Source organism: Oreochromis aureus, linkage group 18 (assembly GCF_013358895.1).
Source record: "Oreochromis aureus strain Israel breed Guangdong linkage group 18, ZZ_aureus, whole genome shotgun sequence".
In the NCBI taxonomy this organism is placed as follows: domain Eukaryota; kingdom Metazoa; phylum Chordata; class Actinopteri; order Cichliformes; family Cichlidae; genus Oreochromis; species Oreochromis aureus.
The window spans coordinates 24,550,615-24,568,112 of NC_052959.1; the positions used below are offsets into that span (position 1 = coordinate 24,550,615).

Below are 17,498 nucleotides of genomic sequence, written 5' to 3' on the forward strand. Positions count from 1 at the left end.
TCAGCTAGTTTTAAACGCGCTTTTTACTTTTATAACAAACTTTTACATTTTTATAAAACACTAATTACCTCCTCTAAGGAAGTGACTGGTTTAGATCAGGGTTGCCAAACTCGTTTTAACTCGTGGGCTACATCCACCCACTTTGATGTGAAGTGGGTCATATCAGTGAAGCTAACTCTAAAAAAAAATATGAAAATACAGTTAAAAGTTCAAAATCTATGCATTTTTTTTAAAGGAGTGTCCAATGGGCCAAATTTGGAGTTGTTGCTGGGCAGATTCTGGCCCCCGGTTAACACTCCTGGTTTAGATCATCTATGATCCTCCTAACAGACAGATTTACAAAGACTTTTATCTAAGATTAACTTCTGGAGACAATCTAATTTAATTTTGGAAGAATTATTTATTACGTTATTATTGTGATGCAAAATTTAAAGGCCAGCTTGGTGCAGATTTTATTTTCTATTGGGAGGTCTGATTATTCAGCAAATATAAAACGATAAATGGACTGGTACTGACATGATGCTTTTCTACTCAATTAGTTTGTAAGATAGCACTCCAAGTGCTTTCTTACTACGAACCTTATCCGCCCATTCACACACTAACACACACGATCCCTTCAGTATCTCGGCCCAAGGTACTCCGACATGCAGACTGAGGAGGCTTGTGACATTAGCAGACCTGAGCCACATGCGTCTTTGCTATAATCCACACTAGATTTACACTTACAGATTCGCTAATCCACCACAATCTGGCATTAAAATTGTCAGACAGTCGGTTTCAGACAGACTACAGCACTGAGTAAACACATAGCTTCCTCATCATTATATTTATTGCTCTACCAGACAGCAGCCATGCTATCACACAGGGCTTTGCCAAAACAAACAATAAACAGTTTTCTTTTTAGGTGAAGTTGGAAAAATTGTCATCGAGCCATTTGATTAGCCAAAACTAATCAGACACATTGATCCGTTACTAAAACTGATCTATTTAATAGTTCATGCTGATGCAGGAAAGCATGCTTTAGCAAATAAAACTACCTAGATGCGTTTGATGCGAAGCAAACTTCAGCATTTATGACACCGACACAAACATCAGGTCATTTTTAGATGAGGATGGTATACTTCCAAAGTACAAAGCACTTCTACCTCACTAGGAATATGAATGAGTGCTTTAACAGCTGTTTTCAGTTCTGTAAGAAATGCTCAGAGGCACACTGAACAATTAGGCTCAAAGCTGAATTAATTAGTTTGCGCAAAGACAGATTATATCCATTGTGCAGTGCCAAGAGTGTGATTCATCATTATTTCCTTGGATGCTGTTCTTTTTTTTAAAATTTAATCGGTGAGGGGAGATTATGAATGTTCGTTTGTTTGTCAGATGTGATATGGTTTAAGACACTATTTAGAGCTATTATTCATTCCAGTGCTTTACTTTCAAAATGGAAAACTGGCCAAAGAGGAGCAGTGAGCTTACAGGTAGAAAAAAGGGAAAACAAAACAGGTTTTCTCTGAGTGCGAATAGGAAACATGTTTCCTGTCATCCTGCTGCTTACTATTTAAAAAAAAAAAAAAAAAATAGGCAGATTGTGTCCTGTCCCTTTAAAGGTGGGTGCTGAGACGCCATCTGTACCTGGGCGACATGGCACTTCATCTCTGCCCACTTGACCTCCCAGGCGGCTTTGTCATTGGCGTAGGATTGCTGCAGTTGGCATCGCCGCGCCTCCTCCTCCCGCAGCTCCTCTCGAAACTCCTCCAGCAGCGTCCGCAAGACCTGCAGCACTCGACGCGTCTCGCCGAACTGCACGAACAGGATTCAGACAAAACAATCATCAGAAACACACATTGGGCAAATTGTGAACGAACACACTCAGAATCCTTATCTTGAAAACTGTGATTCGTTCAACCCGCGTCCTTTTTTCTCTGAATCACCTCGGGATGAACCTGCTTTGTGAGCATTTTATGAAATCAATGTTACTTTTCTCCTTGTCTATTCTCCTCTATTTTTTCCTATCCTTGTCCTTTTTTTGACCTCATCCAGTAAAGAGCTGAAAGCTGGGTGAGAATAAAAAACAGTTTAAAATTCCTTCAGAACTTCTGAGCAATGCACTAATTACGGCTGCAACGAAAACTTTCATCATCCAGGATCTGGATTCGGATTCGTATGGCTCATGGCTACATGAGCAGCCTCATCCAGTCGAGCACAGGGAAAAGAGCAGCGGTGCTTTCCTGAGCTGTCTGCTCAGACAGGTGTTTGCAGAGCCGTTTGCCTCTGGTGGTCCTGCTGTGGAGAGGCTTCAGGTCTTGGCAGGAGGCAGTGAGTCACAAAAAGAGTCTGATCACCTCGAGGTGTCACTACAGCGCTGCCGGCTCTGAGAACATAACATGAGTGCAATAGTTGCAAACTATTGTTTGCTTGAGTCTTATATAGTTCATTTTTTATTTATGTTTTTAGGGTAAATAATACCAAAACAAAAATGAGATGAAAAAAATATTCAAAGACTGAGGCTCTCATTATAAAAGGAATATAAATAGTGTGCTTTTACCTCTCCAGCATACTTTATATAATAGAAGTCAAACTCATTTTAATTAATGAGCCACAGGCAGCCCAATATGATCCTAAGTGGGCCATGTCAGAGAATTTCTTGCACAGTAAACTTGCACAGTAAAAGCAACGGGAAAAAAATTTTTCCCGTTGCTTTTAGTGTAAAACAATAAAAAATGTTCAAATTTAATGAACAACCCATCTACGGAGTACATGATGAATGATCTGAGAAAAGAACCTGAGATGTTTCTCCCATATTAGCCCCAGAACTGAATTTAAAATCTTGATCTCGACTGCATCATATTGTTAAGACCTACTAGTATCATATTATCCCAATAGAGCTCTTCCCTCTCAGACCGCAGGCTTACTTGTGGTTTCTGGAGTTTCTAAAAGTAGAATGGGAGGCAGAGCCTTCAGCTATGAGGAACCAACTCCCAGTTTGGATTTAGGACACAGATATCCCTCTCTACTTTTAGGATAAGACATAAAAGTTTCCTTTCTGATAACACTTAAAGTTAGTCCTGGAACTGAGTCTGATTTAATCAAGGCTGATGAGCTTTTAGTTATGCTGCTATAGGCTCAGGCTGCTGGTGGATTTCCTGTGATTCAGATTCATCGATCATTTATTTCTATTCCCCTCTTTTTACTGTTTATATCCTTCACAGTTGTTACAGTTTTCATAGTAGTACATTTTCACCCGTACAAGACTAAAAACAAAACAAAGGGGCAATTTGACCATTTATATCACTTTCACCAGAAGAGCTCATATCTGGCAGACATCACAGTCGCAAAATCATTCAGCCTGGGTTTTGTTTTCTTATGACCTGCTCCTATGCTTCTTCAGACCAGCCACTCCCACCAGTCCTCAGTACATACACCTCCACCTTTGGTAGATTATCTTGATGCCTGACCTTTCCAGCATTCTGTTTTCTTAACCTTTCCTCATACTTTGGATTCTGGCTCAGCCTGATCCCCCGTGTGTTCCCCGTCTGCCTGTTTTTGTAACCTTGAACCTGTATTATTGAAGTAAAACTCACTTTCTGCCTTTACAGCCTGCCTCCTGTTGTGCTCGTAAGGCCACAGGATAAAAACAATCAAGGTTTCACAGGTCTCACATTTCTATAACTACAAGAATGAGCAATCACCTTCACTCAGAAGTCGCTATAAAACATAACAAATTCTACAAGTGAGTTTAATATAAAGAATGAGGACCACGGGCCAAGTTTTAAAGAAATGAATGGGCTCCTATGAAGCATTTCTTTACTTCTTTACTGTCCCATAAATATGTAGGTTGTCACAGCACAATGAGCCACTTTACAACATCATCTACCATTGTGATTTAAAGCTAGTATTAAGCTAGCAACAGCATCAGTCTCAGCATCAACAACCAGAAACAGCGATGAAACCTCGTATGAATGACTTATGATTTGTAAGGAAGCTGGAGTGAATGGAAGATCCCGCCCATGTTTAAGCAGCAACACAAAAAACACAATCTGGCTCAAACTTCGTTGCCAAAACCGGTGACGTCAGTATCCGAGTGCTGTGAAGTCAACGGTTAGACGTCTACATTCAGCTGCTGAAAAAACACCACGTTCACAGACTGCTTAGTCTAATTAAAGGAGGAGCTCTCCCTACCAGAAATGTGATGAAAGTTCACAACGACTGCAGAAGAATATCTTATCTGCAGTATGTAGGCTATTCATATATGCTTAAGCACTTCAATCATATCAGCCAATTGCAGTACCCGAAGGAATGAAGGATTTCTTCATCACCATCTGACTTCTGCTTACTTTCTTCTCTGGTCGTCACTGAGAACTGTGAATGACCCTTTCGCATCTTAAAATGCTTTTATGTCACTAATATCTCACTCTGGCTGCAGGACCTATGATCTGTGCTTGCTCTGCTCTGCTGCATGTGTGCAAATGCTTACTATATCAAGTCTGCATGTCTCCCCTCACGTTAACCTACTACGCACGCTTGTTCACTGCTCACATACTGAAGCTACAATGTCAGATCATTGTACACACCATTTTTGAGATGCTGGGAAAAATCAAAACACGACAAAGTAGAGCACTTAGTGCTGCTTAATAATGCATTCAACCCAAAATGTCTAGCTCTTTTCTTTACTTTAACAGAGGGGTCAGCTGAGGTACTGAAAGGAGATTTCAACAAATGAAAGATCTAGAAACTCAAAAAAAGGAAGCTCCTTTTGTCTCCTGATTTTTGCATAAACAAGAAGCATAAAACTGGGTTTACTCAAAATAATTACTGTCTCTAACCAGTTATGTAGGTCAAAATTCCCATCTGCATACTGTGCCAAGCAGCTCCAATGAATATCTGCCAAACACTCATTTGCACACAATGAAAAAGGTATAACCTTCGGTATGTTTTCTTTTTACAGTTACTGAAGTCTCCATTACATTTTACTGTATTCCACTCCGTTTTACTAAACACAGCTTTGAACCTTTTTGTTTGTGTTAGAGCTCACGGTCATTCTGAAAATATAAATTCATTCAGCCAGAAAACTGTGCTGAAGAAAGAACAAAGAAACCGTGTTATCATAACTGCACTAAGGATGATGTAGCTTGAAACAAATAGTAGTAGAACTGCAGCCAAAGCCCTTATTTCATTCAGAAATACCATCGTACAGTTATCATGCCTCAAACTTCACATCCTATCCAAGTTTATTACATTTCTGACGCACGCTGTGCGTGTATTATACTCATAAGGGTGCCAAATTCATGCTTTTGAACGCAGTAAGTGAGAGTCATTATGTGAGGGACCATTAACAAGCTTTTGCTCTTTAAAGTGCCCAGAAAGACTCCACCAGATGAATGACTCAATTTCAGAGCTTTGCCCTAAACGTGCAACAGAAAAAGATGATCTTATCCACACGGCTTAAAAATTGCAATAAATTAAAACATTACTGGGGCTCAGTTTGGGAGAATTTGCAAAGAGTGTCAGATTCAAGATGGGAAGAGGCTCTGACTGGAAGGATCAGGGCACACTGTGGTCAAAAAGGGATGGACATGATACTCAGGTCAACTCTGACAGGTAAATGATGGTCAGTTGGTACTTTGGGGTCCAAAGTGTGCCAAAAAACATTCCCCACATCCTTACACCCCTACTCGCAACCTGATCTATTCATACAAGGCAGGATGGTTTCATGGTTTCATCATGTTTACAGTAAATTCTGACTCCGCCATCTGAATGTTGCAGCAGAAGTCGAGACTCATTGATTTCGAAACCAGCCTGTCTTGACCATGCCTACATGACACGAAAGACCAAGTCGCTGCCATATGATTGGCCGATCAACTAATTGTGTTAATGAGGTGTCTCTAAAACGGTGTGTGTCTTTTTACATTTCATAAAGCGTGTGTGACAGTGGAGCTGCTGTAAGAGGCGCTGTACCTGTCTTTGGTGCTGCAGGTGACGGTCAGGTGACGGCAGAGGGATGATGGGTGTGGTGTCGGGGACGTCCCCTGGAGTCTGTGGTAAACACATTCTGTCGTCTCGGTCTGACTCCCCCTCCGCCTGCTCCATGATCACTCCCAACTCTGGGAAGCCCTCCAACTTCTCAAACTGGAACAGATGATAGAGCAACAAAAAGCCATGTTTTCATTCGTGCGCTTAGTTTGTGGTTTTTTTTGTTGTGTACCAACACATTCTGTTTCAGGCTCACAATCGCTGAGCCTTTCCCAGCATGCAACAGACAGAAGGTAGAGACACACCCACATCTTTCATCAACACATCTGAGCTATCTAATACGAACAACAAGTCCTGCTCAAAATCCATATCTGTGAGTTTAAACCACACAAGTATTCAGTCTGGGTTATTTTGGAGGAAATGAACTCACACTTAAGTTATGCAAAAATTATTATTATTTTTTTTCCTTTTTTGGCAGCTGGATAATCTGCTCCTTCACCCCTTTAATTCCTTAATTTTCCACCTGAAAAACATCCTCGAAATTCAGTCAGTCAAAGCTCCACAACTCTAAGCCCTCAAATGAAAATCTCTGGGCTCCAAGGATAAGAGACACATGGGAGAATTTTGAAACACAATAAGTCGCCGTCTCCTTATCACCAGGTGACAGTGAGGTTTGCAAAACTCCAGCGAAAAAAGGAAAAAGGGCATTTTTAATAAATGGGAGCTCTGTAACGCCGCAGATACCGATGTTATTGAACTTGTTCCAAAAACTCTCGGCTGTAACTCTAATAAATTTGATGCAACAGATAGAAAGCAAAACAAATGATCGAGCGTGGTGTAATGCTGTGAAACCTTTGAAAAAATAGCTGCAAGTTGCACATAAAATAACACACACACACAAAAAAAATCACACTTATGATGTAAAAGTTTAAAAAACTCGTGTTTCAAATATACTTGGGATTACAGAGTTAAGATTGCCACTGATTGAACTGGTTTGGACTAGTTTCTATTATACTCTAAGTCTGTGAAACTGAACCCTGGTCCTGGTACTAGAAACGTAGTTTCGTCCTATATCGCTGCATGCATGTCAACAAAGAGATGCCATTAATGCATACGTCTAACCGAGGTCATCATTAACAGGAATCACGGAGAACATTTGCAGAAGTGCACTTACAGATCTTTCTGGATTTGAGGCATTGGACTGTAACACACTTAAAACGACAAAAATGACCTCGCACGATTAAGAGGCAGATACAGTGTTTGCAGCTTTGTGCTTTAGACGTTACATATCACAGCCTTCTCACTGTGACTTGTACAGAAGTGTAGTGTGGCCTTCCCTGTCAGTTAGAAGAGCTCGGTGCTCTTTATGCTTTCTGTTCCAGGGAAACAGCCTAGAGGCAAAAATCATTCATTCAGGTCTATGGAGTGCATCAATCAGAAGATCCTCAAAAAACCCAAAACAAAAAAACAAAAAAACAAAACATTTCAAATGTTTCTCGACACTGACAGAAAAAACACAGCAGCAGCAACCGAAGCTGACTCATTTGATTTCTTCAGGTGTTATACTTATACCATATTAATGCTTTTTAAACCTTTTATGGTTCAAACTACACCCTGCATTCACCCATCAGGGCAATCTAAGGTTCACAGTCTTGCTGGACTACACTCGTTGCTTGGCTTATCCAGCCTGCAGGTTGACGTTCTGATTAAAGACTGACCCCATCCAGGATTTACAGTTGTGTAAAAGTTGCCCGAAGTAAAGTAAACTTATTCGCAACTACACCATATTCTATTGGTGGTGTAAATTTGAGTGTATTTATTATTCTTACTAGGATGGCTTTTGTTTCAAGTGTCCTGACACAGGACATTGTGCAAATGAGAATGTTCTCAATATAGAATCGTGAATAAATAAAGTTACTTGAATTTGAGTAGATTAGTTATTCTCTCCACGTGATTAAAGAGTTTTCCTCTCCGATCATGTTTAGCGTCAATAAACTGAAGTTATTCTAACAACAAAGCCAGCGCAATCTCAAACACATGGTCTCAACAGCCTTGAGCCTTTGCAGACTAAACACCAAAATAAAAAAATAAAAATTTTTTTTGTTTTTTAAGCATCGATTTGTTTTACTGTTTCTGAATCTAAGGACTGTAAAGCTCTTTGAGGGTATTATGATGATTAAAGGATATTAAAAAAAAATCAAGTTTAAGTGAGATTTAAGGTCAAGGTAAGATAAGGACGATGTAAACACACAGAAAGAAACCTGCTGGTAACTCGCTGCTCCACCATCTGTACACAAATTAGGCTTCGATGAGTCAGGATAGAAAAAACGAGGGATTTAGAAACAGCAGCACAGAATTATGCAAAAACAGCTCATTCGAAGAAAGAAAATAAATTCTCCATCAGGAGGAAATTAAAGGAAAAGAAGTTATCACTGTTGGCTGCGGTGCATAGAGTAATCCAGTGAGTGTATTCATCTAAGAAAAACAAAACTAAACACATGAATCTTATAAATTAGGAGTTTAATCAACCAGGGGCAGGAGAAGATAACAAGGAGAAGTGCAACATCGACCGCTGAATCAACAAGGTGAACAACTAATGGAGTCGCTCAATCAGCCGGCCAACCAATTAACCATCGCTCCTGCAGGTGGGACGTACACACGAGTAAGAGGTACAGGGCTGCAAACGATTCAGGATGAGTCACTTGCTTGTTGTCGTTTTCCTCGTGTTGTTCCTAATGATTGACTTAAACCACAACCCACCTTATCTGCAGCATTTTTAAGGGATTTGGGTTACTCCGACAGAATATCTGCACTGAATTACAGCTTCCTGGAACTTTATTTATTATTCAGTATATCCACGGTTACCTTTAATTCTCACTGGATGATGAGAGTAATGGAATGAATCCAAAATGCTGACTTCTGTGCAACAGATCATCTTCATGGATGATGCAAAAGGTAAAACCAACAACTGTTCCTGGATTCTGTGCAAAGTCCCCCACAAGAGAGTGAAGTGAAAATATTGAAAAATTCATCAGAATGAGCTGCCTGCAGGGTAAAAGTTAAAAAAAAGAAAAAAAAAATCTTTTCTGGCATAACTCTTTGATCCTTTCCCTTTCATTCCCTAATTATTATTTTATTAACAATTATTTCTTTGCTTCATCATCACTTGTGTCTGGTTTCTGGTGCAATGAAGAGTCAAAGCGCTCAGAAATGAAGAGAATCATTTCATCGATAAAATCTTAAGTAAAAACTATGTCCACAAAACCCCCGTCGGACTCACCTCTGGGTGCACCGAGTCGTCTCCAGAGTCTTCTTTGCGTCCGAGCTTCCAGTGCATAAGGATCCACCTGAGCTTCATGTAGATGATGATGATGTTGCGTCTAAAGAGGCGGACCTCTTGTTGCAGCATGGCTCTCTCCTGAGCCCAGGGCACCTCATGAGTCTGAAGGCCCTGCAGCTCCAGACCCTCACGCTGGGCCTCCATACGTAAACGCTCATCATCCTGCAGCAAAAAACCCTCCATTCACATAGTGAAATAAACAAAACAGAACTATCAAATACATACATACATATAAAATCTTTGTTTTACTTGGATTTGACCTTCCACTAATATCTTTGTTTTTGTGGTCGAACTTGTATTTTCATACTCCAGCATGCTAAAAAGTATGTTTTATTTTATGGTGTTGTAAAATACACCTGAGAAACTGTCACTAGTCGTCTTTTCCAGTGTAAAGTTTTTCTTTTGTGTGTTGTCAAATATGAGACGTTCCAAGAATGCTTTACAGCACTGAAAAATCTGAATTATTTTTCACATTTTAACCAGCCAATCCAAAACTTCCTTTTTTTTAAAAAATGTATTGTGTGCCAGATTATGGATCCTGAAATTTCAGGTTTTTATGTTCAATAGTTTTTGAGATGTTCAGGTTCAAACATGGCCTTAGATCTCAAAGTGGGAAAAAAGTGTGCTGGAAGTGGATCAATGGCCCATTTTTCAAAAACTATATCTTAAAAAGTATCTGATATATAAAGCTAAAATTTCACACCAATCAGTATATAATCATCAAACCCTGGACCATAAAGTTTATATGTAAATTGGTGACAGTTGAGCAGAAAATGGTCAGAAATTTGATGATTTGGAATCAAATTACTCAAGAGACACTTGGGGATAAACCATAAAGTACCAAGAATACAAAACATAAGGGAAAAAAAGACAAACCTAGACAAATTATGAACAAAAACATATTTTGTTGCAAAGCCAAGTAGAATTAAACTCAAACATGAATCAAATGAAGAGCAGTTTCATTGATAACGCACACTGAAGACTGTATCACATCAGTGTTGGTCTAAAACTATTCATTCAATAAAAATACTGAAACTTTCTTCCCCATCGGATGGTGTTGTGCACTTAAAATCTGCTCAACCAGCAAAGATAGAAAACCCAGCAAAGTGTGATGCCGCTGCTCCTGCGCTCATTCTCTGAAGGTGTTCAGACTGAATAACCGTACCTGAGGCAGAGAAGCGACGGCCTCCTGTTCCTCCGTTGCCGCCCTCATCCTTCGCTCGTGATCCAGACGAAACTGGATGTCAGAAGCAGGCGTGTCCCGGAGCTGAACCCACAACAGCACAGCAAACAATTATTTAACCATATCCCTGGATAAATTTACACACATACTGATGCCTCAGGATTGGTCTTGAAGCTATAATTGAAAGCCAAACAGGGATTTGTGGGCGAGATTATTCTACTTGATCATATTTATAATTTTCAATCCACTGCAAAATAAAAACTCACCGAGGAAGACAAGGGGAAGAAAAACCCCTCAAATGAGATCCGAGTTTTGTGCAAGCAAAAAACCCCATTAAAGCTTCTTCTGCAGCATCTCAAGAAATGATTAGGATTTAATGCTGCTCATTTCAGGCTGGACTGTTTCTTTATTTAGCAGCATCAAAGCTTTATGATCAAATTTCAAGCACTGGACTTTTTCATTTTTTGTGAATTACCAAAGAGTTACATTTGCTTCATGCCTGATCGGGCAGGTGTAGAATGGTTTCTATCCCCCAAATAAATCTTTCTAAACATGCGAAAATTGTTAATGCACTAAAAAATTGAGAATTTGCAGCTGAACTGATTCTTTTGTGTAAAAGTTTTCTGAAAGCCTATCTTTAAATATGAAAATGAGTTCATATCCAATTAAATATGAAATAATTTGCATAAATTACCAAGTGATAAAGTGCATTAAAATAATTAAAATGCTGGAAACTGTGGTGCTAAAAAAATTGAAGCTAAAATATTACATGCCAACTGCAAAGGGAATTGGCAAAGTTTGTTTAACTACAAGTAAAAATGCTCTTAGGGAAATGATATGTCCATGTTTATGGTTTTGAATGTGATGATTCGTTTTCGGTCTTCAGCTCTTTCATAAGACATCCGCATCTTTCCCTCTAAAAATACCCCAAACTGCAGACTGACAATTTGGAAGTTGCAGCAATTTATAATGCGATTTCTCTTCTCTATCCTTCGCTGGGACTATACTGTACCCTCCAACAGCGAGTTGAGCTGTTCAGCGTGTACTGACCCTGGATCGCCTCCCTGTCAGCCCAATGTCAAATGCAAATCACACAGGCCAACAGTGCACTGCTAATCCTGCCATATCCAAGCTGCTTTCCCCATTCATTCACTGCACCTCGCAGATTATACTGCAGCAGAGAGCGCAGGGACAAAAAGAAATCCACATGAATGTGCTATAACTGTAACTGTAATAGTTGTGTGTCACATCGCTGTCGCTGCTGCCAGTGCTCTGCATTACATAACAGCCAGCAATTTCTCTATGAGCACAAACATGAGGCAGCGATTATGAATCACGGTGTCCTGCGATTACACAGCCAGTTTATTAATCAGCCGAGTCACCGAACGAGCTACCAGATCTGAGATGATGTGTGCTGGTAGCGCTCAGGTCTTTGATCTTCTGTGTGTGTGTGAGGGGAGGGGTATGGGTATTGTGGTTCCCCTGTGTCAGCTGCACTTTACATACATAAAATATGCCGAATCACGAAAGTAATACTGGTAGTGATGAACCAGAGCCAGAGGGCATCGTTGCAGAGTGCACTGCCTGCAGATTCAGCTCTAATATGCTAAATACACACACAGGCCTAACAAGTCATCCAAATGTACTGCAGTTGTACACGGCTGCTGTTTAAAAGAGCAACAAACTGCCCGCCCACCCGCAGATGCATACAGGATCAGCAAATCTGCTGCAATGAATGAGCAAAATGTTTTCAAGCTCCTTTGAACTTTTATTGGTAATCAAACCTACTTCTCGTCCACTACATCAAAGTTTCCCCTAAAGTTTCCTGACATCAAAGTGTCCAGGGGTGATACAAATTTTCAAAGAAAGAAGAAAATGTGAAACCAAAGGAGAAATAAAATAAATTGAACATCAGTAGCTGTGGGAGTGGATTTTAGTGTGGAAGTAGAGCGAGTGGATGAAGTGACATCGTGTTCATCAAGAAGTGACCGTGGCTGGAGTGTCACTAGACATGCTGGACTTAGAGGCCTTCTGGACAGTTCAAATTTAACCCACTGTTGTTTACAATCAGCCAAATTTGGAATGTATTTGGATACAATGTAAGATGCCTTTGTTAGGCACCAACATAACTTATGTTTGTACTAGTGCTGTCAGCGTTAATCTCGTTAAAATGACGTTAACGGCATAACCGCATTAACGGGCCAAATCTCCGTTAGCGAGTTAGCTTGTATCGCCCCGTGTGTGGGCCTGCACAGCGTCAACGTGTTAGCGCAGTTAGCTAACACGTTAAAGAGCTAACAGTGCGGATCGCCCCATGCCTGGGCCTGCACGGCGTCAACGTGTTAGCGCTAACACATTGACGCTGTGCAGGCCCACGCATGGGGTGATCCGCGCTGCTAGCTCTTTAACGTGTTAGCTAACTGCGCTAACACATTGACGCCATGCAGGCCCACGCATGGGGCAATCTGCAGTAACTCGCTAACGGAGATTTGCTGCGTTAATGCAGTTATGGCATTTACATCATTTTAACGAGATTAACGCTGACAGCACTAGTTTGTATATAATATGCTTTTTGTCTTTAATTTCTAAGTAATCTGTGAAATCTAACTCTTCACATTTGACCTGTACCTTTAAGCGTTCAACTTGAGTCAACTCCAAAAATCAACTCCAAACTGTAAACCCCTGACTATCACCAAACAATGTCACAAGTGCAACAGAACAGATATTATCAGCTGGCATGCACAGATCACTTCCATTTCAAAGGTAAGCTCCGCATCCATTGTATCTTAAATACTTGTGTCAGGTTAGCGCTAGAAAAATCTGGAGATAGAGAGCTGCAACTCTCAGGAAAGGAAATAAAGTATGTAAATAGGATGTCTCAAAGCTTTGCACATATCAATACGTTGAGATCTAAATGTTCCAGTTAGTTTTGGAGTTGCTGTTTGGAGTTTACATTCATCCTGCAGAGCTGCACTTGACCGCTATTCACCCTGCAGAGCATTTGAATCAGTTGGTGATGGAGTAATATAAAAACAGTGTTCAGGTCAAAACAAAAAACAAAAAACTGTCCAGATTTATGGTTCAGACTTAGCAGAAGGGAGATGGAGGAGGCACTGACCTCTATTTTTAAAGCCAGGGGCCTGTGGTACCTAGTGAGTCCAGTGGCTCCCCTGCTCTGGGCCTGGCCCCCACCCTGGCTCTGGCTCTGGGGCTCCACGCCTCGCTCCTGTCCTAGACGCCACTCCAGCTCATCCCTCTGACCGGACTGTGAGTGACGTGGGTGGGGGGAGGGAAGGAGAGGGGAGGGAGGGGAAAGGGGTTGGGGTTGGGGGTAGTGTGGACGGTGGGTGTAAGGGATTAGGGGGATGGGTGACAGGTGCGGGATACAGGGGTGCAGGTGGTGGCAGTGGTGATGGTGGTATTGGAGAGGGAAAGATGTGTGAGGTGGGTTGTGGACAACAAAGACAGAAGACACCAAACAGGGTGAGGGGGACGAGAAAGCGGGCAGGGAAAAACAAAAACAGAAACAGAAAATGGGTAAAGAAGATAAGCCGAGGGGGGGGTAATAATCAACTAACAGACTACACGATGTGGAGAAGAACAAACGGACTACAGTACAAAGAAGAGTGCAAAGAGGAAGACCAACTTAAAGATGACGGCGTATGAGAGAGATGAGAAGAGAACGAGAATGAGGATGAACAAAATCATGGGCTGAAACATCTGGCGGGAACACAAAGAGGAACAAAGAGAGGGAATCGGGGAGGAAAAGAATGCAAAACACTTGTTATGAAGCGCATGCAATGAGGGATACATGAGTCCAAACCAACAGCTGAGAGATACCACGGCAAACTGCAGAGCTAGCACGCTAAAGGTTTTCAACGCATGCCCGTGCACAGCCGTGTGTGTCGTAGAAGCAGTAAACTAAAGGGAAGTTGCATCTTGAGCCTGTACGATGCACATTGTTTTCAGACAGTACAGCATTGAAAATACACTGAAGTCATTGGAGGCTTCGGTCAAGCTTTTGTAGCAACATGCTAGCTGCCTCCTTTGTAGCAGTGCTCACATGTTTCTTCGAGTGTAATATTGCTACTAGCAAGCAGTTAAGTCATCATACCAAAGAGGTAAGGTATTTATCAAAGAAAAAAAACAATGGTAAGTTTATCTGCTACAACAGAGCGACTTTTATTGTTTCCACCTTGTGAGTCCGTGTCGTCTTTCGAAAATTTAGCGTTGCCAACGAAACTTTAGCAGGAAATCCCCCGAATGCAGTTTTGGGAATTTTGTCATGTGTATTTGTCTGTTTGGGTTTTGTCAATGCAAAAATGCAGCAACATTGTAAATTGTTGTTCCCAAAAGTTTAATAAATGTGTAGCTGGGGTCAAAAGATGGATGGGATCCATCTTATGATTACTGAATAAGGGGCACCAGGGGGCCCATGGTCCTTTTCCCTCTTTACGCCTCTGTCACAGAGTCTCTCTCTCTTTTAATGCATTTTTATTCTATATATCAAATATGTTTAGAGAATATTTAACATTTAATATTTTACATGGCTGCAGTGTGAGATATAATTGGTGTTACAGCTGTTGCAATCCTAATGCAGGATGTGCTCTAATTTCTTAAATTGTATAATTCATTAAATATACTTCTTCTTGACACAACATACTTAGTCATAAAGAGACGTTTTAATGATAATTTTCAGGTAGAAATACAAAAAAATTACAAAATAATTACATGAAAATGCCCATTTTTACTCCTTGCTGAATGCACTTTTATAAAGAGCTTCATATTTAAATTTATCACACACACATTAACTACATTAATTACATTCTGAAGCTTTGAGATTTTCCAGCTTAATCCACCTTCAGCAGTTCTCAGTGCTTGGAGGCTTTTTTCTTTTCTTTTTTTGGAACAAGTCAAGGTTGTTAGTTCAGCGGTTAGCTTTAACTAACCCACCCAGCTTCACCCAGAAAACAAGTGAGTCCAACAGGCAGAGGAGCAAAGCAGAAACAAGTCATTGGACAGAATGAGTATGGAGGGAGCTTCACTCTATTATCTCTACAAAGCACACTGGGTTCTTCAAGGGAGAGATGTTTAAAGAGCCGTTTGTTTTATTCCATACGACAGTCTGGCTGATTAGAAATGACATCCAAGATGTCGGCCTGATCATGCAGCACAGGAATAATGAACCTGCTTTGGTAGAGTACACTGTATGTTGACATGTTGATTTACACTATAAAACAAGGACGCGATAAAACAAGGACAGAAAGCAGGATGCCAGCCAGCGAGGTTCTTCCACAAACAACTCACACTGCCATGCAACTCCGTTTCAGACTCTGTTTTTGGTCTAGCACAGGTTATTTTAGTGAGTGCACACATTTTTATGGTTTGTCTCCTTGACAACACCATGGAGTATCCAATCCCACGTGTGTCTGTGTGTGTGTGATGATATGTTGTGCAAACATAACAGCTACACCATTTTTGTGTCATAATGAGTCACAGTAATGATAGTATCGTGTAGCGGAGCTATAAAGAGAAAAATACCAACTGAACTTCATGCGGCAATTCGTAGTGTCAAGAAAGTCGAGCCAAGTGGAAGAAGCTGCTAAACTCCTTTAGTACTTACTCCATTCACACCAAGCACCCTTTCAAGCACCCTCTTAAGCCAGCCACTCTCCTTTGGCCTTGGCTGACTGGAAGCAGGGCAGCTGCAGACAGTGAGTGCATGGAGAGGGAGGCAGGCAGGTAGGCAGGCAGGCGGGGCTTCTGGCTATGAGGATGTGCATGAAGATGCAGATGTGAAAGCAGCAGCAACAGCAGCAGCAGGAAGCGATGGTGGTGGCAGTGGTTCTGGGGAGGGGTGGCAGTGGTGCCAGTGTGGTAGAGCTGGGGTGAGTGTGGGGCCTGACACTGTGAGTTACTAAAGCCCTGGAGGTTTATTAAGGCCCTCAATCTCAATCTTCCTTTAAAGCTTACGGTTCGGATCTTTTCCAGTTTATCTAACCCTAAGCTCAGTTTCCTTATTGCTGGTTGACCAGTTGTGATGCTTCAAAGCATTTAACTGCCAAACGTCTGTCTGCAACAAGCTCATTGTCTCTTAGGTAACTTTTGACATCTCGTGTTTAAAATATAAAGAATCAGAGAGCCTGTTTACACTTTGTTTTAAAATCCATCTTGGGAATTTGTTTATCATGTGCCTCTCAGGTGTTTTATTACTGTCCAAGTCATAAACAGGTTGTCAGGTTGGTTTTGGTGACAATTTAGGGAGCTGCAGTGTAGTGGTTTACATATTTGCCTAACATTTGTGAAAACTCCCCTCACTCTACTTGTAACAAATCATGTCAGAGTGGTGGTTTATGGTTGTAATTATATATATTTTTTTTTTACAGTTTTATATTTTTTATTCATTATCGATGGCATTTATTTACATCAACTGTATTCGGGTACCACGGATTAGAGTGCTATGACATATAAAACAGAACAGTTCAAATTCTCTTAATCTTGTTTTGAGTTGGTGTAGTATGACATGAAGCTCATTATTTCCCATCTTGATGCACCAAGCAAAGGCTGTCATTGGCCTACACTTTGTGAATACTGGCACTAGAGGTTAAAGGTCCCTGTGCACCAGTCAGGTGCCCAATTTGTGTTGCAAGTCCTAGCATAGAAAATAAAATGCTAAACAAACTGTTCCAACTATTGAAATTAGCAGGGAACCATTAGAATTAATACTTCAATAGATTTGTGGCCTAACCAAAACACAAAAGCTATCATACAACAAAGCGTCTCATCTACATCTACTAGTCATCTATGCTTGTATTAACCACTGCCCACTTATGATCTGACTTTCCAAGACATATTTCAAAGCTAAATGTAAACAGGCCGGAGGATTCAATCACACTGAAAATCAACAAGATAAATACCCAAACATAGCAGATGAAGGCTTTTCCTTTCTTTACCTCCCGTTTACTACCATTATATACCTATACTAACCCAAACAATGCTACAAAAATA

General features: G+C 40.8%; 1 protein-coding gene across 3 annotated transcripts in view; it reads right to left on the reverse strand.

Annotated features, from left to right (window-relative positions):
• Positions 1 to 17,498, reverse strand: part of LOC116313370 (microtubule cross-linking factor 1) — a 77,766-nt gene that overhangs the window by 19,293 nt on the left and 40,975 nt on the right. For 2 of the 3 annotated variants that reach the window (XM_039602739.1, XM_039602740.1), the window contains exons 6-10: positions 13,609 to 13,755; positions 10,473 to 10,574; positions 9,248 to 9,469; positions 5,953 to 6,123; positions 1,630 to 1,797 (exon numbers count right to left, since the gene is read on the reverse strand). In XM_039602739.1, coding sequence (XP_039458673.1) covers positions 1,630 to 1,797; positions 5,953 to 6,123; positions 9,248 to 9,469; positions 10,473 to 10,574; positions 13,609 to 13,755 — 810 coding nt within the window. The remainder of the gene's footprint in view (positions 1 to 1,629; positions 1,798 to 5,952; positions 6,124 to 9,247; positions 9,470 to 10,472; positions 10,575 to 13,608; positions 13,756 to 17,498) is intronic. The other variant, XM_031731040.2, reaches the window with a different exon arrangement.